Source organism: Onychostoma macrolepis, chromosome 24, assembly GCF_012432095.1.
Source record: "Onychostoma macrolepis isolate SWU-2019 chromosome 24, ASM1243209v1, whole genome shotgun sequence".
Classification (NCBI taxonomy): Eukaryota; Metazoa; Chordata; class Actinopteri; order Cypriniformes; family Cyprinidae; genus Onychostoma; species Onychostoma macrolepis.
In genome coordinates this window covers 7,954,371-7,977,543 of record NC_081178.1, presented here as the reverse complement: position 1 = coordinate 7,977,543, position 23,173 = coordinate 7,954,371, and the positions used below count along the sequence as shown (strand labels likewise).

At 35.9% G+C, this 23,173-nt stretch overlaps 1 protein-coding gene and 1 long non-coding RNA gene across 6 annotated transcripts in view; one reads left to right on the top strand and one right to left on the bottom strand.

The window, feature by feature from the left end:
• The window catches only part of LOC131532889 (uncharacterized), a 59,379-nt gene extending 45,134 nt beyond the window's left edge, over positions 1 to 14,245 (top strand). The window contains exons 1-5 of one of the 2 annotated variants that reach the window (XR_009268992.1): positions 2,896 to 2,921; positions 3,466 to 3,621; positions 3,713 to 3,851; positions 5,565 to 5,715; positions 14,117 to 14,245. This is a non-coding gene — a long non-coding RNA (uncharacterized LOC131532889). Of the gene's footprint in view, positions 1 to 2,895; positions 2,922 to 3,465; positions 3,622 to 3,712; positions 3,852 to 5,564; positions 5,716 to 14,116 lie in introns of those variants that run through there. The other variant, XR_009268991.1, reaches the window with a different exon arrangement.
• Positions 1 to 23,173, bottom strand: part of col11a1a (collagen, type XI, alpha 1a) — a 73,439-nt gene that overhangs the window by 2,756 nt on the left and 47,510 nt on the right. For all 4 annotated transcript variants that reach the window (XM_058764685.1, XM_058764686.1, XM_058764687.1 and 1 more), the window contains 24 exons: positions 21,285 to 21,392; positions 20,527 to 20,634; positions 19,526 to 19,579; positions 18,979 to 19,032; positions 18,780 to 18,887; positions 16,357 to 16,410; positions 15,816 to 15,869; positions 15,626 to 15,679; positions 14,900 to 14,953; positions 14,115 to 14,222; positions 13,733 to 13,786; positions 13,493 to 13,546; positions 12,725 to 12,778; positions 9,585 to 9,638; positions 8,595 to 8,702; positions 7,889 to 7,942; positions 7,699 to 7,752; positions 6,557 to 6,664; positions 5,641 to 5,694; positions 4,767 to 4,802; positions 4,622 to 4,675; positions 4,285 to 4,531; positions 3,693 to 3,805; positions 284 to 352 (listed from right to left, as the gene is read on the bottom strand). In XM_058764685.1, coding sequence (XP_058620668.1) covers positions 284 to 352; positions 3,693 to 3,805; positions 4,285 to 4,531; positions 4,622 to 4,675; positions 4,767 to 4,802; positions 5,641 to 5,694; positions 6,557 to 6,664; positions 7,699 to 7,752; positions 7,889 to 7,942; positions 8,595 to 8,702; positions 9,585 to 9,638; positions 12,725 to 12,778; positions 13,493 to 13,546; positions 13,733 to 13,786; positions 14,115 to 14,222; positions 14,900 to 14,953; positions 15,626 to 15,679; positions 15,816 to 15,869; positions 16,357 to 16,410; positions 18,780 to 18,887; positions 18,979 to 19,032; positions 19,526 to 19,579; positions 20,527 to 20,634; positions 21,285 to 21,392 — 1,869 coding nt within the window. The remainder of the gene's footprint in view (positions 1 to 283; positions 353 to 3,692; positions 3,806 to 4,284; positions 4,532 to 4,621; positions 4,676 to 4,766; positions 4,803 to 5,640; positions 5,695 to 6,556; positions 6,665 to 7,698; positions 7,753 to 7,888; positions 7,943 to 8,594; positions 8,703 to 9,584; positions 9,639 to 12,724; positions 12,779 to 13,492; positions 13,547 to 13,732; positions 13,787 to 14,114; positions 14,223 to 14,899; positions 14,954 to 15,625; positions 15,680 to 15,815; positions 15,870 to 16,356; positions 16,411 to 18,779; positions 18,888 to 18,978; positions 19,033 to 19,525; positions 19,580 to 20,526; positions 20,635 to 21,284; positions 21,393 to 23,173) is intronic.

Genomic DNA, 23,173 nt, shown 5'->3' with positions numbered 1-23,173 from the left:
TCACAGAGGTGCAGCGGCGCCTTTATAACTCTCGACTGCATCAAATATAAATGCGGCGAGTATGTGTGTTTGTGTGTGTGTTTGTGGGTGTGCTCGGCTTGTTGATGGATCCAGGGCTGCAGTGACAGCATCTTTTAAAAGCTGTGCTCTTACTGGTGTCCGTCCATTGGTTGGGTAAAGAAAAAAGACCAAGCAGACCACTCAGTTCCTTTTAGTTTTCGAAGGACAAGATGGTGTTTTTCATAAAGGAAAAGATGAAAGAAGAACGAGAGAGTGCACTTACTATTTTGCCACGCTTAAATTCACTGAACCAGGAGCCAGGAACCTCTTTGGGCCATGAAGATATTCTCACCTTAAAGACAACACAAAGAAAAATGTGAATAAAAACATAATGGCAAAAGACCAGCTGTGCGCATAGTTTTAAATGAACAGCAAATTTACTTCAGCAGAAAATTTAATAAAATTAAACCCAGCTATTTTTCATACAGCATCTGTTCCGGCAATTGGAATGAAATGAAAAATCATCTCACTGAAATATACGGCTTTGTTTAACACAGCATGAGAAAAGCAGATAATTTTAATGTTGAAAATGAGATTTTGACTCAAATTTGATCTAATTTTAAAAAATGTCACGATTTTTCGGATCTGAACATTACTAGCTGTAGCACAGACAAAACATTTAAACTAATGCAAAAAACTGTTGTATGAGTGCATATTTAGATTTTAAATGAATCTCCTAATCAAAAACATATCTAGGTCATATTTCACTCCGAAGACAATATATATAGGGTAAAAGGCGCCTTTGATATTATTTTCATCTAAACCACTAGATGGCACAAAAATGTGGCATAGCACTTTGCAAAACATTTGCTTTTCAAGATGCATGTGTTTATTTATCTGATCTTTGACACGATTGCAAGTGCAGTGCAAAGTTGATTCTGTGCTTAATTGATCTAATATTTTATGTTTTTTAAAATGTTGTAGATTTAAGTAGCAAATGAGAATCGCTAAAATTAATGCATATATTTTGAGACAAAGGTCTTCTTTATGATTTTCAGTTTTGTTTAAGATAATTGGTAACACTTTATAATAACTGTACGCTATGAATCATTAGGTAAGCATTAGTAAATAGTCAGTTCATCCTTTATAAAGCATTGTTCCAACATTAATAGTCATTAGTAAGCAGTTTATAAATACAGCTATAAATGCCTTGTTCTTGATTTATAAGCATATCTATTACAAAGGAGATTTAAAGGCTCATTTATCTTCCTAACAGAAAAAAAATAAACAAACACAACACAGAGGGATACAGAACTCAGAAATATTTATTTCAAGATGAAAAAAAAAAAAGTCAACTGTCCAACTGTACACTTAAATTTTTCTTTTTAGTTGTACAGTTGTACAGTTTCCTTTTTGCATCATGAAAAAATATTTCTGTGTTCTGTATCCCTCTGTGTTGTGTTTGTTTAACTTGTCTGTTTGGAAGATAAATGAGCCTTTAAATCTCCTTTGTAAATGCTTTACGAGGTATGAATAGTCCTCACTTTAGATGAGCTCACAAAAATAGATGGCTGGCAACGACTAAATGTTTTATAACTACCTGACTTAATCATGAATTACAGCAGGAATATGTGTTAATAAAGCATTTATTAACACACTGAGCAACTATTATCATGTGTCTAAATAATAAGATTCATAAATGTACATTTAAATAGTTTATTAATCATTTACTTACACTTTCTAAATGATCTTATGAACCACTGACAACTCCTAAATAACTGGTTTGTAAATAACGTAATAATTTAGAAATTATAATTTAGAAATTATAAACTGATCATTAATAAAGTATGAAAATACAATTATTAAACATTATAGATATGCTCAAGAACAAAACATTTATAGCTGTCTTTATAAACTGCTTACTAATGTCTATTAATGATGGAACAATGCTTTATAAATGATGAATTGACTATTTACTAATGATTAACTAATGATTAACAACAGTTATTATAAAGTGTTACCAGATAGGTAAAGGAACAGTTTTTAAATAACGAAAAAATATGGTATTTGGGGTAAAAAGCGCCTCTGCTGTTGGGGCTGAAGGCGCACAGTAATTAACATGATAATTAATAGATGGCTTACTTTTCCATTTGTTGACATGACATGGTTAGATTCAGATGGTAAATATCATATATTATGTTGTTATAAATATTCATCAGTTTTAAGGATTCATCTGTATTTAGTTTAGAATTTAGTGTTTGATAACTTTATTCAATTTCTGTATATTTCTGCTGAGGGGCACAGGTAGATAAATATGACATTTATTATAATGGGTTTATGTGAAGATTGCTTTAAGTTCACTTAAATTAGAAGTTATTTTTAAAGTCTAATGTTAAAATTGATAGCTCTTAATTATAATATAAAGTTGAATGGCTATAGTCAATGGTTAAATATTAGGGGGGGAACATTTTTATAGGGAGATCAGTATTAATTGGTATCAGTGATACTGGCCTTCAGTCATAAAAATAAAGATGCCATTAAACAAATATTAAAAATATACTGTCTTTATGTTGTTTGTACATTAATTTGAAGATTGAATGTGAAATTATTGCAATATAAATGTATATTTAAAAACTTTAATGTTAGGTGGGATTAATCGCGATTAATTTCAGAAAAATAAATAAATAAATTCGTTTTTTTTTTTTCATCGATTGACAGCACTAATATATATATATATATATCGGTACACGTATTCATATTTTCGGTACGGGTCTTTCGGTTCGGTACGCATGTCTACCGAACAAATTGTTCCATTTTTTCAGGAAATTAAAAAAAAAAAAGCCATTTTGACGCTCTTTGATGTGGCGCGACATATCACCATATACTAACGCCTCAGTTCAAAATGGCAGCACGGAGCATGAGTGAGTGTGATCACCCCTTTTTCTCTATTACTAGTTTTAACGCGAAATATACATGAATGAACATCTTACCCCTCACATAATCACTCAATCAGTGTTTCAACCGCGGAAAGACGTCATTAATACAGCTTGTAAACAAAATGTAGCATTTTGTTTACCTCAGACAAGTTATCAGTGTCTACAGCTCGTTATTTGCTAGAGGTGAAGTCCAGTGAAGAGCATTTAGCGAAATATTACACTATACTTCATTATTTTTACTTTACCTGTTAGTGATGTCTTAATCATGTAATGTACTGTATATGTTTAAATAAATATTTTATGAAACAGGTTATGACTGAAATGATTATATTTCAACAACAAATAGAAATTGTATAATTTAGAAGATGATTTAAAAACAATTTACATGTTTCCATACAATTTTTTAATTTGAGTGTTGATTATTATAGTTAAAACTAAATAGTAATTGAATTTAAGTTTGGGCTCTGTTGTTAATTGTTATGGTATTATTTTCAAAGGAATTTCTTTCTTTTTCTTTTTTTTTTTTTAGGTGAAAGTGATCTGGATGATGTCATAAGATTCACTCTTTAAGGGGACGATATGTTTGGATGTACACCTCCAAAAACTAACAATCACACTAAAAACATCTCTTTTGAAGTGACTGATTCTAGCACTCCTAGGAGAAAACCCATTGTATGTGACAGAGGTAACATGTTGTGATCTTGTCTGGCTGTTATTGGCCAGTTCATCCTTAGGGGGTTTCAGAATGCCACTCACTCCATTTGACTTTTTATCAGGGAAGATGCAGGTCTCGCCTCCCGCTGTGAAGTTGCAGTACACTTTGAAGGAGTCCCCGGAGCATCCCTGGTTGGGATCGATGTAGTATTCACCTGAGAGAAAAAACCCATCAGACATCAGTGTCTGGAACGACCACAGGTACAGTAGGAAATCATTTAGATCATATTTGAAGATATCCTCGCATCTCTTCCTGGCTTTCTATTCATTTACACAGCTAAAAACACACACTTCACGGGCATCAGCAGTGGCGATGCGTTGTGTAAATAAAATAGCAGGCTAATGCGAGTGCGGTAAAACCAGCTCTGAAAGGTCAGTGTAAGAGCTGGCATTTTGTAAGCCATGATTTGGGAGGGAGAGGTTAGCTCTCGCTGGAGTCCGCAGAATGCTAAACATCTTCTCAATCAGCCGTCGACTGCTGCTGCTGTTATTCAAATCCTCCTGAGTGACAGGCTTAGAATTTTAGAAGCACAGCCAATACCTACTGAGTAGCTTGGAAACCAGCAAACGCTGCATGTTTTCCTGATTTATCTGTTCGACAGTGTCTCCTTTACCCCCCACCTCTTTCGCTTACCGTCTGGGAATTCTGGGTGAGCGAGCTGTAGGTCTTTACAGCTTCGTGCAGGGTTGTTTTGCGTGCCCATGGGGTACTTCATGCGCTCAATGTCCTGTTTGAGGTTATTCAAGGAGCTGAAGATGTCTTCCATGCCCTCTCCGTAGTCCAGCATGGTGCCAGCCTCGTCTGCTTGCATGTCGATGGAACGACGGGACTTCTTGGGCATCTGGATAGGCAGAGGCTGGATGACCTCACCAGGAGGACCCTACGGAATGACAAAATGAGTGTACGCTCCATGAGCCTTCTGCATTTTATATAAGTAAAATCTCCTTGAAGCGGGCAGAAGTTGACTTACAGGAGGACCAGGAGGTCCAGATGAGCCGGTGTCTCCCTTTTGACCAGCAGGACCCTGCAGGAAGAAGATTTAAAAATCATAAGCCCTTTTCTCTTTATCATTATAACGAGCCCTTCGAATTGATTGGTGATAAAGTGGTACTTACAGTCGAACCCTTGGATCCCTTTGGCCCTTGTGGACCCTAAAGAAAAAATGGAAATGCATTCTGTGAAGACTGACTTACAAAATGTATATATATATATATATATATTAAGAGTTGAGCCAGCCAAATATAGTTAAAATTACAATTTGTATAGAATTTGAAAAGAATCAGATCATTTAATTAAAAAAATTGTTCTATTTGTTCCAAAATTAAATATCAATTCACACTACCGTCCAAAAGTCTGTATGATTTTTAACTATTTTTGAAAGGAGCCTCTTATGCTCACCAAGGCATTTATAAAAATACAGTAAAAACAGAAAAATTGTTAAATATTATTACAATTAAAAATAACCGTTTTCTAATTTATTTTAAATAATATTTCATTTATTCCTGTAATGCAAAACTGAATTTTCAGCAGTCTTCAGTGTCACATGATCCTTCAGAAATCATTCTAATAATTTTAAGGATTTTTTTGCTGAATAGAAAGTTCAAAACAAAAGCATTTATTTGTAATATAAGCCTTTGTAACATTATAAATGCCTTTACAGTCACTTTTAATCAATTTAATGTGTCCCTTGGTAAATAAAAATAAAACCCTTACTAATGCCAAACTTTTGAAAGATAGTGTATGTCAAAATTCTGAAACTTGTATACATTTTAATGATGAATACAGTCAATATCGGTGGGGCAGTCCAAAATTACAATTTTAAGAATAATGTGTTGTATTTAAGACATATTACCTTTCATGCTGTCTTAATTTTAACATATCTAATAGCTCTTTTATTTTAATGGTTTAAATAGATCACATGACAACAATTTCAGAAACTGTTCAATCTGACAATGAACGCAAGATGCCAGCAACAGAGCAAAGACTCACAGGCAATCCAGGAGGACCAGGTGGACCAATCGGACCAGAAGCACCACTGATACCCTACAGTTTAAAGAGCAGAAGGTTAGAAAGCAGAACTTCATGTGATTGATTTGTAAATGGATCTATAAGACAAGCATGTTAGATGACGGTTTACAACTGTGTGAGCCAGGCGATGAGATTTATTTTCTCTCTTAGAATTGTCTTTAAAATTACAATTCTTTTGTCACAGAGACGAAAATGACTCTTGCTAATCATAATCCTCTGGTGTGTATTACACACTGATCATTACACTCCATTAGAGTCAAGGACTTTTGAGTTAATTCTGTGGGGAGAAATGCAGCCTGTTACTAAACGCAGGAACAGATCGCAAATCTGTCTAGTGGGAAATGTTAGTGAGATGGGATCGTTTTCACTTTTTTCCAAACTCACAGAAGGGGAGACTACAATTTCATTAGGCTTAACCAGAATGCGTTTAAAGTTGCATTTAAACCACTGAAAAAAGGGTTAGATAAGTCCAATGCAATTTCTAATTGTTTATTCAATCAGCTTTAAAGGTTTTCTATATATTTGCTGAAGCGTTTGACTGCGTTGGATAGGTGTTGTATGGTTCTTCAATGAGGCAAAGAAAAACAAACATTTCACAGTTCGACTGTGAAAAAATGTAATCGCGCTGATGTTTGATGGGGACGTCTGGTGTAATAGAATTACCGCTGGCTCTGAGAACCTTTCATGACAGCTTCATCCATAACACGATTATGATGATGTACACAGATGCAATAAGTGCAGACGTTATTGTTTCAGTCGGTCGTTACTTTAATTTGCAAGCATTACAGGAGGAGAAGTCCTGATAGGTGCGCTGCTGGAGGTACGACATTAGTTGTGTGGTGGGGTGGAAAGGACAAATAAATCATTAGTGACTCACAGAATCACCCTTGCTGCCAGCAAGGCCCTGAGGACCAGGCAAACCCCGATCTCCCTTCTCTCCCTGTTCTCCGGGGGGTCCGATGAGACCGATAAGACCGGGGTGACCCTGGAAGAAAAAGCATATGATAGTGGATGTCACAGATCAGAAGATCTGATGGTCAACTTTTATGTAAAATGTACAGACAGCAATGTTTTTATGCACAGAGCCTGGACCCAACAACCAAATTATCAAAGACAATGAATTCACATTGTACCAAAGTTTTTATTAATTAATGTAAAAAAAAAAAATAATAATAATAAAAAATGAATAAATCATCAGGATCAAATTATCAAAGACAATGAATTCACATTGTACCAAAGTTTTATTAATTAATGTTAAAAATTTAAAAAAATAATAATAATAAAAAATGAATAAATGAATGTAAAAAAACAACAACTAATCGTTAAAAAAGTATTTAAAAAAAAAAAAATGATAAGCTAAAATAACTGAAAATAAAACAAAGACGAAAAACTAAAATATATAAATTAAAAACTAAATTAACTGGGAAAAATGAATTAAAGAAATAACTACATGATATATTATTTAAACTATATGAATAAATACATTTTCATGGCTAATCATGGAAAAAAATACAAATGAAAAAAAAATCATTAAATATTTTATACATAAATTAATTTTCTTGGCTAAGTATGAAAAATAAATCAGACAAAAATTAAATAACTGGAAAAATGTCATGATTATATCATTTACCTTATATAAATAGGTACATTTACATGGCTAAATATGAAAAATAAAATAAAATAAAATATTTTACTCCAACTTGTGACACCAAAAGACAACAAGACACTATTAGTATGTATAAAATAACATTAATATATATATTTCTTTAATTAATGACTCAATATCTAAGAATCAGCAATGAATTCAAAGAGGATTCCTAAATGCATATAATGCTTAAAATAAAAAGGTTTTGTAAAAAATATGTATATTATATTGAAACTTTTCCCCTGGCTGTGAAACTTTTCCTCTGGCTTCCTGGAGTGACCAAGTCTAGTCTTTATCTTTGACCTTGAGCCTCTCTGAAATGTAAGACACCATATTAATAAAAATGGCAGGAAAAGAAATAGAATGTCACTCACCTTCTCACCCTTAGAGCCGGGGTCTCCTTTCAGGCCTGGGAGACCAGGAGGTCCCTAAATATCAAAGAACCAACAGTAAGAATTCAATTTGTGCACATATACCCACATGTACACACACACATAGAAAAGAGAGAGAGGATGAAAGGTAGACAGAAAGAACGATCAAGGGCAATGGGGTCTCTTTTCTTACCATAGGTCCAGGTGGGCCATCTTGTCCAGAAGCACCAGGAAGTCCTTGTTCACCCTGTGAAAATCCATCCAATTACAACAGCCATTATTGCATTGTTTTTGCTTATGGTCTGGCATTGATTTACTGTGGGCTGGACAATGATTAATAGCCCAGATACTACAAAAAGTGTTTTCAAATAGACAAGAAACAGATACAGATTGTACAAGAGGAAGATACAGATTGTAAACTCAAAGAGAGGTGATTTATTATTCTGTGAGGTGTTTCATGTAATTCTGTTCCTGTGTGTGTGCATTTAGGCTATTCAGTGGCCACACAAATTATTTGAATACTTAAGCCACACTTAAAAATGCATGAATTCCATTGCATTGCTTGTCCACAGTGCAAAGAAAAGAATCATAGCTGACCTTGTACACTGACAATTTTAAGACCATGAAAAAGCTGCTAACATTGGCATTGGTGAGTAGTAAACAGTTAGAACTATTGGGAAAATGCCATGTCACATAATTAATATTCATGAGTTTGAGTTTAGAGAAAAGGTTAAACATCATATATTTGCAGACACCACTTGGTTTCATGTATACATTTATGATATTAAATTCACAGCACTTTCAGTGCATCTTAAGTGTCCTTATACTATTTGGGGCCACTGTATATATGTCTATGTATAATGATGGATAGTTAGGTTGTGAGTGATATGGGAACCCACCACAGGACCAGGGATTCCTCGTAGACCTTCAGGACCAGGCTTTCCAGGAGGGCCCTGAGGGCCAACTGGCCCAGTTTTACCTGGTGGACCCTCAGCTCCTGCCTCACCCTAAACAGAAGAGAGGAATATAGAAACTAACTTTTGATACATAAATTTGACATGCAATGTCTACTGATACATCACTGAAAAAGAATGAAAACTTTTATGAAAAGAATATTTAATAGCTTTGTTCAGCAAGGATGCAAATAAACTGATAAAAAATGTCACTGTTATACATAAACAAGCTTTTGCATTGTTGTATTAAAAAATTTTATGTTTTTTTTTTCTACTCAACTTTCTATTTATCAGACTCCTGAAAAAAATTAGCACCATTTCCACAAAACTGTTAAGCAGCAAATGTTTTCAACATTAATAATAATAATAATAATAATAATTATCATTATTATAATCTTGAGCACCAAATCAGCATATTTGAATTGTATATTCTGAAGGATCATGTGACAAATTCAGATTTATCATCACAGGAAAAAAAGTAAATTTTTACAATATATTAAAATAGAAAATAGTTATTTAAAATTATAATACTATTTCATGCCATTTTTGATCAAATATATAACTGCAGCCTTGGTGAGCATTGGTGAGACTTTTAAACAGTAGTGTATCTTATAAAAAATATAAAATTATTATATATTTGTATAATAATTATTATATTATATTATGCAAATGACTCATTAAAGGTAAGAAACATTACATTAAAAACTCTTGGCATGCTTCAAATATGCAATTTAGATTATAAGGGTTCAGTTGATGAACTAAAGCTAAAACACAGCCTACACACTTCAGTCCCACAGTGACAATCTTTCCACGTGTATTAACAGTGAGTCACTCTGTCAGAGATGTGCTTTTCTCCCATGGCTTGCTGTGCTTTAATTATGGCAGTGGAGGCTGTGGTATGTGCCTGGGTTGAATTGATTTGGAACGATGCGTTACCTTGGCGCCCTTCTCTCCTTGTCTGCCTTCAGCTCCAGAAGCCCCCGGGGGTCCCTGCGGATAGAGAAAAGGACATTTTATTTGAGATTTTTTTCTCTGCTAGGCTATAAAACAAATGGCAAAAAGGTCACGGTGAGACATCACGGTAGCACTTCGGGGATCTTGCTTGATGGCTATTAATGGGCAAATGGATCTGCTTGAAGGTCTTTTGTGTGAGCATATACTCATTCTGTTATTTGTAAATGTGACCTGGGCTAGCTGTAACATTTTTACTTTAGTGAATATTTCCTTAGAGCATTGGCTACAAAAACAATTTCCTTGAAGAACAGGCTATTGAATATTTCTACTATTATATCCAGGGAAAAAATGGAAACATATCACGCAAAAATGTTAAAGGTAACATACAAAAATATGGATTTCTACTACATAAAATGTGACAGCTTGCCCCAGTCTGACATTTATGAAAAATACCCTTGCACTGGCAACAGATTTCAACTTTTCAGTTAAAATCTACCTTCTTTTTATATTTAAACCTTGTTTGAAAAGTTTACTAGCGTTAGTTGGAAAAAATATTTGAATTTTAGTTGAATTTTAGTTTAGTTTGGGTGATTAAAAAATACCTCTAATTTAAAGGGTTAGTTCACCCCAAAATGAAAATTCTGTCATTAATTACTCACCCTCATGTCGTTCCAAACCCGTAAGACCTTCGTTCGTCTTCGGAACACAAATTAAGTTATTTTTGATGAAATCGGAGAGCTATCTGACCCTATGGATGGTCAGATAGCTCTCCGATTTCATCAAAAATAACTTAATTTGTGTTCCGAAGACGAACAGCAACGCAACTTAAATGTTCCCAGGTCCAGAAACGTAGTAAATACATCGGTAAAACAGTCCATGCGACATCAGTGGCTCAACTTCAGTTTTGCGACGCTACGAGAATACTTTTTTTTTTTGCGCAAAGAAAACAAAAATAACAATTTACTCAAGCATTCTTCTCCCCCGAGTTATGTCTTCCGCCATTGATGTCATATGGACTGTTTTACCGATGTATTTACTACGTTTCTGGACCTGGGAACATTTCAGTTACATTGCTGTCTATGGAGGTTCAGATAGCTCTCAGATTTCATCAAAAATATCTTAATTTGTGTTCTTAAATATCTTAATAGGTCTTACGGGTTTGGAACGACATGAGGGTGAGTAATTAATGACATAATTTTCATTTTGGGGTGAACTAACCCTTTAAGAGGGTTTTGAACGCGATGTTTGAAACAACCACTGCTAGTGAAAATCCATTTGTTTAATTGGACTTTTGACCTTATACTGTACATAGTTACTGAGATAAAACCTGCTTGACAATTTGCCCTTGCCTCTCCTGTGTGATTTTAATTTAATGAAGAGCAGGAAGAAATCAACTAATGACAGCTGGAAGATTCACCAAATTCAATAATTCTCAAGATAGTTAATAGACTCCCAAGTCTCTTGGGTCCAAGACTGAACAGAGTCCAAGAAATAAACAGAGAGAGATAATACGCAAAGGAATCTCCATATTTATTTCCAACCGCAGTCGGTAAAATGCTGAGAAAGCAGGACGTCCCTGTGTTTGATGCAAAATAAGCTCCAGCCGGAATTATTGATGCAGGAGACTTAATTCCACAAGATCAGTCTTCCCGCGACCGTCTTCCTCTTGCAGGATTAAAACACCTTTGCTGATGAAATGGCAGTTTCTCTAGCCACAGTCGGTCAGCCATTGCTATCCGCATATGCTGATAGGATGTATAATTTTTCCAGGGAGAGCTCCATCAAGCGTATTGGGAAAGCGAGTGGTGTTTTCTCTGCATTTTGCATGAATAATGGATGTGTGTGTGCAAAGAGATGCCATAAAGCTTTATGGAGGAATAATGGGATAGCACAGCGCTGCATGGGCTGGCTAATAAAATTCAACTAGAACCGTTTGCCTAATAGTTATAGTAGGAGTCTTTACCACACGGTCCATGACCCCTAGATACTCCAAAGTGGTACTATAGGGGGTCCAGCAGTTATTTACAGCTGATATTAACATCTATTCTGGCTGGTCCAGTCAAAAGTGGTACACTAAATAAATACGAGGTCCAAAACATCATAAACACTCGACCACAGCAAAACCTGCCAACTTCGCTGTCAATCAACCATTGCCAAATACACAAAATAGGTTAACTTCAAGTAAACTAAGGATAAGAACTTTAAGTTAAATTTTTCATTGTGCTTTCCACATTAAAATGTGATAAATAAATTTAAAATACAAGTATATGACTTTGTGCATCAATGAAGATCCCAAAGGATCTACTGCATGTTCAGTGAAAATGCAGTGAAATTGTGCAAAAGACAAGAGGAAATAATAATATTTTGCTTGCCGGTTCGATAGATTGCCATGAGAAACACCTCGATACAATCTAAATTGAAAAAGTTTAGTTTTTCCATCTGGAAAAAAATAATATGCGTCATTTTCGTGACTGGCGAAACAACATTATTTTCTGAGAGGCGATGAGGTGTCATTTGGCAGAACAAATTTCTCTTGATGTGGCAGTGGGAGAAGATTTCGAATTCCTGTCCCAAATGTGACAGTTATATTTCCTCTTCCTCTGTAACATCCTTTACATCACTGTCCCCTCATCGCTGTCACTCAAACAGGCCCGGGATCAATATAACGTCTGGACTGATTTTCTTCTTTCATCCTGAGAGAGATGTAAGACTACAGTGGAGCAAATGAGTTCTGGCTCCGATGCCGTTTAAACGCTGTTTTCGATTTCAGACTGATGATTTAGTATGCGCTATTTATCATCCTGTGAAGGACTTTGTTTTTTCGGTTTGCTGTTGAACGGTGAGACCCCGGGTGAAAAACAACCGATCATCTGTGCTGATGAGGATGAGTCTTTAAACAAAAATGGTGACTGTTTTGCACAGGTCAGAATCTTCAATCAATAAATCAATAACAGCTTTAGATTATTTATTCCATTCTGGGTGAGAAATACTATTTTGTGCATTCCTTGGAAAACACAAAATAATGATGATTAAGAAAGCTCGTTTTCCATGCCAAGGATGGTCAAAAACCCCTTCTAAATGGATGCTGCTTAAAATATAATAGTGATGAAGACTATACATACTCTTTTGCCAGGAGGTCCTGGTGGGCCAGCTTCTCCAGAAGGACCAGGAGGTCCCTAAAACAGAGAGAAGGAAGAAACTGAATAAAAAAACAACACAACCGAACCAGCCTAATGTAGATAATAGACTTAAGGTTTAAAACTAAACTTTTCACAACTAAACTGTCTTTTATAATTTTGTGAAATTAACTGAACACAATAAAGAGACACTAGGGTTTCAAAAGCATGCCAGTGTAGGATGGATACAATTTAGCAAAATGATTCAGCTGAGTGACTGATTTGATTTTAAAAGGATAAACTTCTAATCAGAGAAGGGAAGCTGTATGCATTTTTGTGAAAGTTTGTTGCTCAAAACAAACCTCCCCTCATTAAATTTTCATAGAACTGTAGCTTATAAATGGGCCTCGCAATGAGACTCTCAACGCTAGACATTCACATTTGTAAACCTGGAGATTCAGATACATTGAATTTAACGGTAAATTAACCAATTTCCCTGTACTGGAAAATCCAAATTACTATAATAAATGTTAATAAGGACTGCAATTTATGGGCTGCCACTGTAGGCTCAGGCAATTATGTCTGACTTCTGCATATCCAAAAGCAGTTTATTAATCTATCTGTACTGTATATTATACGACAGGAAAAAACAATGCTCTGCAATTTAATGCATACAGCAGGAAATTATAATGGAAGTCAAACATTTAATTGAAAAGGTAAGTTTTTAATAAACTATAGTCAAAGGTATTCCACCTAAATATTGTTGATACTCACAGGTTGACCAGACTCTCCATCCTCTCCTTTTTCTCCTGGGCCTCCATCTATTCCCTGATAATCCACAATATTTCAGAGACAAATAAATTGACAATTGAAAAATAACACCTTGCTGACAATTTACACTGCAAAGACATTTTAATAATTCAAAATCAGTGGTAAATACATGAAACAACCATTTTTTTTTATTTAAAAAAATAATAATTTACAGGACTTTTAGTGATGGATTTTGGCACTTACAGCAACACCTGGCTCACCAGGTGGACCTGGGTCTCCAGGAAAACCAACAGGGCCCTGTAGTAACAGATTGAAAACACAGGTTTAACAGAGTGATGTGTCAATAACTTAAATGTTCTTAACAAATATTAGGACCTACAAAACTAAATGTATCAGTCGGAGGCACAGTAACATTTCAATTGAATTACAATCTTTTATTCATCTTGGACACATATAGTACTCAAATAATTTCTAATTAGTGTTGGAAATCTCATATTTAATCAGCGTAATCCATCTAAAATGATTTTTTTTTTTCAGTAAGGCTCACCTCATTGCTGTAGTGGCATCTAACTTTTCATGCCTTTTATACATGCATAAGATCTCATGCTAGTTGTGTCACACTTACAGGATTACCCTTGGGTCCATCATCTCCAGGGGGTCCTTTGGGACCTGCAGGTCCAGCAGCACCAGGGGGACCAGCTTCACCTTTCTCTCCTCTCTCACCTTTTGGGCCCTGCATCATATATAACAAAGATGAAAGGGCAGAATAAAGAGCCCTGAGGCACTCCATGAACAAAAGCACCCTGAGAACAATGAGTGCAGCCATGCTCTACATTTTGATATAGCAATTCAAAAGAGTTAATCAGCCATTCATGTCATTATTGACAGGTTAGAGTTTTGACAGGCTGTAATTTAGATATTCCAAAAATAACAAAGTTAACTTTTTAGCTTTAATCATCAGATTTTTTCCCACTGATTTCCACTTACAATATTACTCAAGGTTTCTGAACACTAACCAGGCATTGTTAACATGTTAATGGAAAAGTCATAGTTTAATGTATTTCTGGTGTCAGAAGCTGCTGTTTTTTCAAATTAGTGTCAATAAATGGACATTTTGAGTTACTGCATATTTCTCACGGCACACCTTTATTCTAAAAGTTCAAAGGAAATTTTATTCTTCATGATATAAAGTTAACTGACAACAGTGTGAGCAATATTTTATTGCAAACATCACCGTATTAAGCATTTCATTATACGATGAAAGGAAACACCTTTATTGGAATCATTCCTGCAGTTTAGCGACTCACTTAGTGTGGCCATTTAATTTGAGACAATCAATAAAGCCCGAGAAGCTTACTGGAAGTGATTACCCGCACCATCACACAGATCTTTCTAGAAAACGTTACTTACCCCAGGTCCAGGCTCGCCAGTAGGTCCAGGGTTTCCAGCTTCTCCTTGCTCACCCTGTTAAGAATATTGCAAGTTATAAAGTTATTACACAACACCATATGATTGTGCTATATAATGTTCCATTCGACTCGAAATCCAGAATTTCTAGCATTCTAGTAGGCAAAGTACAAATAAATGATACTGAAATTAAAGTTGAACTTCCATTTTGGAAACTTTAATGGAAATTCTAAATTTAACTCAGACAATTAGCAGCACTGCCATTTTGTTGCTTTATACATCATCTTCAGTGTTTTTGAAAAATGGCTGAAGATCGGAGATGTCAAGTAGACCCTAATGGAATGAATCATAAGTACTATTATCTAAACAAATCTGCATGTTGTGTTTTGGTTGTTATCTAGCTTAGCTGGTCTGGACTGTAGTATGGCTGGACATAACGTTTGGCCCCTAATGGATGTAACATCATGGTGACCTGTTACATATTCTAAATTCATCTCCACAGCCAGCCACAGCATAAAATATTGATGGCCTGTGTGCCTGCCAAATAGCAGTGAAATGGAGGGGTATTATCAGAACTGTGGTAATGTAGGCATTAATCGTTTTGTTATACTAATTCAGACAAAAAGGTGACACGAATAATAAATGAATGAAGTCTGTAACAGAGATTTGAAGCAGGACCATAGCCACCATATTTTTGGGAATAAACACTGAAGCTGGGAATACTCTTACCTTCTCACCTACAGATCCCATTCCTCCTATTCCACCAGGAGGACCTTGTGGACCCTTCAATAAAAGAAGTCGATTTGTTAAGAGGCATACGTGAAAACCATTAACGCTAGAGCCATTTAGTTAAACAAAGTGGTGTAATTAATGGATTTGCTGATGGGATAAAATGTTCAATAATGAGAGATGGTCTTACGTCAGCACCAGAAGGACCTTGAGGACCTCTGGGACCAGGTGGGCCAGGAGGACCCTGCAGCGAAACAAGAAGACAAATGAGACTTTACTAACAGTTGTAGGTTAAACCATAATAAATAAAATAAAATGAATAACTAAAATGTGACCCTGGACCACAAAACCAGTCATAAGTGTACAATTTTTTGAAATTGAGATTTATACATAATCTGAAACTATTTGAAAATCTGGAATCTGAGGGTGCAAAAAAATCTAAATATTAAGAAAATCACCTTTAAAGTTGTCCAAATGAAGTTCTTAGCTATGCATATTACTAATCAAAAATTACGTTTTAATATATTTATGGTTGGAAATGTACAAAATATTTTAATGGAACATATCCTAATGATTTTTGGCATAAAAGAAAATTTATAATTTTGACCCATACAATGTATTTTTGGCTATTGCTACAAATATACCCCAGCGACTTAAGACTGGTTTTGTGGTCCAGGGTCACAAATGTGAAAAATAAAATAACTAGTTAGTAATCGGTTACAACATCTTACCATAGGACCAACGTCTCCATTTTCTCCTTTCTCACCAGGTGGTCCAGGAAGACCCTGTAAAAAACAAATGAATATTCTTGTTTTTATGTGCATTTATAATAACGTAAATATAAATGCCCATATATTTACATACTATAATACACTGACATCAGCAACCATGCGAGGAAATGTGCAAAGACACACTGTTGCTGTGAGGCACCGAAATGGTCCCTCTGATGAAAAGAGGAGAATAATCTGGCTCAGACGCAGTTACCGGAGGACAGCAATAATGCTTCATTTCAGAATTGGCGGAGAAAGGCAAAAGGGCCATATGGCAAATGGAAGAAGCAGAGGCGGAATACAGGACTGTTTATTGAGTTTCACTGTCTGTCATTTTGAAATCCAAGAGAGCAGCTAATATCCTTTGTCAGATTTTTAGCTCATGTTGAATGTGAACACTATATTGTTTGTCACCTTTTCATAGGTGGCGAATGGCTAGGGGTGAAAAACGTAGAGGTCTTTCAACGCTAAGCACAATATGAAAGCTATTTTACCCAGCACAGAAACCCATCTATGCACATTTACCAAATATATTTCCCCAGAGCGGCACAAGTTTCATTGAACATTTGCAGAAGGACGCGTCCCCCATCAAACCACTATTACTCCCTAAAAATGCACCTAGGACTTAAGCGAAACACATTTTAAATCCGGAACATTGTGAGAATAAAATGGGCCACCAAAAAGAAGTTAGACGGGCAGCAGTGTGTTTATTTGACGCTGCTCTCCGCTATGGGCTAGCTGAAAAATTCATGCCGTTTTTCAGCTTAATTAATGGCCAATTAAATGTTTTACCCAGCAGAAAAGGTGAAGCATCCATCAGTGAGAGTAACCAGGGAAGCATTTGTGTTTTAAAGAAGTCCAAAACACTATATCATTAGAGACCTCGGATAAAACACACCTGCGCTGGTGAATAAACAAGCTAGGCATGTTACCCCGGTATCATATATATTTGATCCTTGACATTTACTCCCTAATTGCCTCGACTTCAGGCGCTGCTCATTCAAAGGCGTTTCTTCGTTAGCCGTAACATGTCAGGAGTGAGGACATCTAAAGGCTAATTTTGTCTGATATTTACTCGCCCAATACCCACGTGCCCTGCGGACTTGGCAGACCAACACGTTCTCGCTGACTGGTAAGAGATCTCATCGGGGCAGAAGGCCTTAGTCAGAGACCATTAACATAAACACTCATTACAGCCTGAAGGGTGAGTGTGCACTGCTCTAATGTCTATTGGGCCGGGTCACTAAATGCAATTAATGAAATCCAAATGGAAGTGCATTACGCCCAATTAAAACTCAATTGAATCAAATGGCTCTGAGATTTGGTGGCATAAGAGGACTATAGGAGCAGTCGATGTTACTCCATTACAGCGATGACTCGCCTTCAGAGGAATCAGCTAATGGATGGATAGAGAAATGGCAGAACCTTGAGGCTTCACATGGTAATGTGATCAAATGAAAAGAGAGAGATGAGATGATTAATATAAATCTTCTACAAATACAGTGTTTACCACTAAAACATGACATGACTGCCGATTTGTATGGTTCGCAACACGGCAACTAGACTACATTCGTTGACAGTGCAAAAAAAAATTATTATAATAAATATTATGAATTCAGCTTTGCTGTCATAATATAGAATACATTTATTTCAAATTATGATAATATTGCTGTATTTTAATCAAATAAATGCAGCCTTGATGAACTCTGAAAAACATTAAAAATGTTTTATATATATTCTTTTAACACGGGGAACTCATACTCATACTCTCCCATTAAAAAAAAAAAAAGTAAAATAAAAATGAATATGAGGTCTGAACATGTTTGTTTCAATTTTTTCAAGAATGCGGTCAGTCAATATTGGCAACAACATATTGTGCAAATATATATTTGAGTATATTTAAATGCATAAATATATATTTAAATCGCCTTTGACGAGACAAATGTGAGAACTGCTATATATTACTGCTCTACATAGAACTACTATTAGCATCTAGTTAAAATTACTGTGCAAACACTTTGGGACTGATATTGCGCAAAACCTTTTCTACTTTTAATAAATTCACTAATTAATAGCATAATTAAATTGGTAGTAATTATACCACTAGCAAACCAACTGCTTTTAAACACTGAATGCAATGGACCCTGTTCTTGCATGGCTGTACTGAATCTGTACTTATTCACAGGGCGATTCCAGCAGAGGGGGAATCAAAAGGAAATCAATTCACATCTCAAACACCTCCCAATGCATCTACTGCCCAGGGCCACCAGTTAATGTTGTTTGTGCAGCATTAGTCTGAGTTACCATGGGACTAGGGACTCAGTGCTACACAAAATAAAAATGTTAGCTCATATTTGGGCCGTCATTGGCACAGCGGCACTCACCTGTAGACCGATGGGACCAGGAGGTCCAGGGAAGCCTCGGGATCCTTCATCTCCCTTCTGTCCAAACATACCCTGCTGTCCACGAGGACCTGGTTCACCATCACCTCCCTGAAAAAGACATTAGTCAGAGTTGCAATGCATTTCATTATATGCAAAATGTCACAAATAATAGATTTGTGTATGTGCAGTCAAGACGTACAGCAGGTCCAGGAGCTCCAATAGTTCCCTGAAGACCAGGTGGACCTGGTGGACCCTAGTGGACACAATGAAGAACATAATCAAAACAACAGAGCTGTACTAAGAGATGGGAATATTAAGTAATTCAACAATTCTGTTTCCTTAATCATTCAAATACTGGCTCTTTTTGTACTTTTGAGGAAATTATTTGCTTTTAGTTAGTTCATTTCAAGTTGGACATGATAGTAAGTATGTTTCAGTAAGAACTGCGTAAACTGATTCAGTGATTGACAATTTGAATATGTAATTCATGGCTGTTTTAGATCAATTAAATAAAAGAACCGGTTCGTACGACTCATTAAATTGTGAATCAGACTATACTGGTTGTGCTGTATGTTTGTTGTTGCATGCAACCAGCAAGGACAACACAAAATAATTTTATCATTGAAAGAACCTTAAAAAACGAATGTCATGAAAATCATTCATTCATTGTATTTTAAGTAAAACTGATTCTGAATGCAAATCGTACTGTTTGTATAAATAAGGATTTTACAATTGAATTTACTCACCTGTTCGCCTTTGTCACCTTTGCTTCCTTTCTGGCCTGGTTCTCCCACTTCTCCCTGAAAAGGTTTTAAAATCAGTCATGCAATATCCATTTTGCCTTTTTAAAACTATATAAAGCATAAATCACACACCGGTGAACATAACTGAAAGAAGCTCCATGTCGAAGTAAACCATTTACTGTGCAGTAAAAGATACGACATTGCCGTCGACCTGCATGGAGTTTTACAGTAAATTAAATGATAAATATTGTCTCAGAACTAACAGACATGGCCAGATAAAGCATTTCTACAACATATTCTTGGCACGTAAGCCCATGAAGCTTGTTAGAAGATACTGATGGAGAGACAACGTTTATGGTACCCTGCGCTAATTTGATTATAGGCCGCCTTTGCTGATGATGATGGATTGGCGGCAAGGGAAAGTGACTGAGAGATAGGCGTGCGTTTCAGATGGCCGTGCAGTGTGTGTTTGTGATGATGAAGAATGATCGCTGTCCAAAAAGTGAGGGCGAGGAATTCTGGGAAGAGTTGTGAGATATACTATAGAAATTTATTTTCTTGTTTTCTAGTACAATATTTTAGAAAGTACAATATTTAAGAAGCAACATTGTAAAAGTGTTGAAAGTCTTGAATAAAGTGTATTTTTCTTTCTGACCTCACTGGAAAATAGTTTTATAAAGGACAAAGTGAAGACATTTTTGTGAGATTTATGCTTAAAAGAAATTTGCTAATAGGATAAGAAAGATGTATTCTCTGAAAACTCTTTTATTTGACTCATTTATTTGACTTGGTGTGGTGTACACCGGTTAATGTAGCTTTAGAAGTTGATGGGAAAACTTCAGTATGAAAGTGAAATCAGTTATAGTCCTGGTTTAATGACCGTGAATTGTCTTCAGGAACTGGCACGTCAAGAAAATCATTGTATTAATGTATCAGCTAACTTTGGTAATGTGTCCCCTCTCGTCTGTCTAAATGTATTAATGTTAATCAAAATTGCAATTAACCTTGTCACCATCTTCTCCAGGTGGACCCTGAGGTCCTGCTGGACCTGGCAGACCAACTGGACCTTGTACTCCATCCCGACCGGCTGGACCTGGAGGACCTCTCTCTCCCTGAACAAAGATACAAAATGATTTTTCAGCTTTTGCCAAATCACATTCTGAATTGCAATCTTTTTGTTTTACATTTACTGAAAAATATATGTGACCCTGGACCACAAAACTTAAGTGTCAATTTTTTGAAACTGAGATTTATACATCACCGAAAGCTGAATAAATAAGCTTTCCACTGATGTATGGTTTGTTAGGATCGGACAATATTTGGCTGAGATACAACTATTTGAAAATCTGAAATCTGAGGTGCAAAAAAAGGAAAATATTGAGAAAATCGCCTTTAAAGTTGTCCAAATTAAGTTCTTAGCAATGCATATTAATAATCAAAAATTCCGTTTTGAATTTCCATGTAGAAATTTACAAAATATCTACATGGAACATGATCTTTACTTAATAACCTAATGATTTTTGGCATAAAAGAAAAATTTATCATTTTGACCCATACAATGTATTTTTGGCAATTGCTACAAATATACCCCAGCGACTTAAGACTGGTTTTGTGGTCCAGGGTCACATATATGGTGCTAAGGTGGAGGCTATGTGGTTACTATGCTGTAAGAAACCTTAAACTATTCACTGTCACTCATAAATGTATTATGTAATAAAAGAAACACAAGTTTATCATCTTGATATCTAATCAGCACAATTACCGGTGCACCCTTCTCTCCAGCAGGTCCCGGGGGTCCCTGAGGTCCAGTACGTCCAGACAGGCCAATGGGGCCAGCAGGTCCTGCTGCTCCTCTCTCACCAGGGGAACCCTATGACAACCGGTGATTTAACATATTTGACACATAGATACTCCACAGACATATACATGCTACACGAGTCTAATTTATTGAAGCATGTAGACCACATTAATATGCTTCTAAAGATCTGGTGTACCTCACTCATTAGTCATGTATAAAGGATTAAACCAGTTTCTCCCAAGCGACCACCAAACCACATGCTATTAAGGTTGTATTTTTAGTCCTGAAAATCCAAATGAGGAGCTTTTGCTTTTGAATGATTTTGCTCTAGCCCCAAAAATCAAGACATTTCAGACAATTTTCCGACTGTTTTTTCCCCTCTCAACTGCATAAATAACACAGAGATACACCACTTTGTAAAGAGAATGTCTTGCTGATATTTTTCAACTCTCTCAAAATTACTCCAGACCAGCCGAACATGAAGGGCTCTGTGTTTTCTGGATGTCTGCGTTGACGTTGGGTGTTGCTATGTGGTTGCTACGGTGTTCTGAGTGCTTTTAACATGTTTTTATGCAAATGTTAGGCTGTTGCTATGCAGCTGCCAAAGAGTTCTCAGTGGTTTTTTAACATGCTGCTTTGAAGTTGCTAAGGTGTTCCGATTGTTTTTGATGTTATGCTGATGTTAAGGTGTTGCTATGCAGTTACTAAGGTGTTCTGATTGTTTTTGATGTCATTATGCTGATGTGAGAGTGTTGCTATGCAGTTGCTAAGGTGTTTGGGGTGTTTTTAACATGTTATGTGGATGTTAGGATGTTACTATGCAGTTACTAAGGTTTTCTGATTGTTTTTAACATTTCTGAGTTGTTGTTAGTACTTTGCTGTGTGGTTGATAAGGTGTTCTGAGTGTTTTAACAAGTTACTATGTAAATGTTAGGCTGTTGCCATGAAGTTGCTAAGGTTATGGCATTTAACATATGGCATTTTGCTGTGTGTTTTGAGTGTTTTTAGTGTTGTTATGTAGCTTTTATGGTGTTGCTATGCATTTGCTAATGTGTTATGAGTGTTTTAACATGTTACGATACAGATACTAGGCCACTGATATGCAGTTGCTAAGGAGTTTTCTGTGTTTTAACATAATACTTTGCAAATATTAGGCTGTTGCCATGCAGTTGCTAATGTGTTCTGGTGTTTTTTTTTTTTGTTATTATGCTAATGTTTGGGTGTTGCTACAATATGTTTTTTTAACATGTTACTATGCAGATGTTAGGCTGTTGCTACGTAGTTGCTAAGGAGCTCTCCGTGTTTTTAACTCTGTGTCGTTGCTGTGTGGATGTTATGAGGTTGCTATGCATACTATGTTATGGTGATGTTAAGGCTTTGATACAGTATGTGGTTGCTAAGGAGTTCTGAGTATTTTTAACATGTTACTGTGAGAATGTTAGGCTGTTGCCATGCAGTTGCTGAGGTGTATTGATGGTTTTTAACGTTATTATGCTAAAAGTCAGGGTGTTGCTATTTGTTTTTAACATGTTGCTATGTAGGTGCTAAGGAGTTATCAGGGGGTTTTTTACATGTTGCTATGTGGATGTTAGCATGTTGCTATGTGGTTGCTAAGGTGTTCAGAGTGTTCTTAATGTAAGTGTTCTTAATTTAGGGACTTGGCACTTATTTAAAAATCATAAGTTCCACGACTTTCCTCAACAAGCTGATAAATTTGTGGTATCATATCATATCCATGGTACAAACCATGCGGGACAGTTTATGCACCAAAATGCACCTGATAGTGATCTTTCTCTCTGCTAATTAAATCATTGCACAGGGTCAACACAGAGGGTCTTCAACACATGTGGATG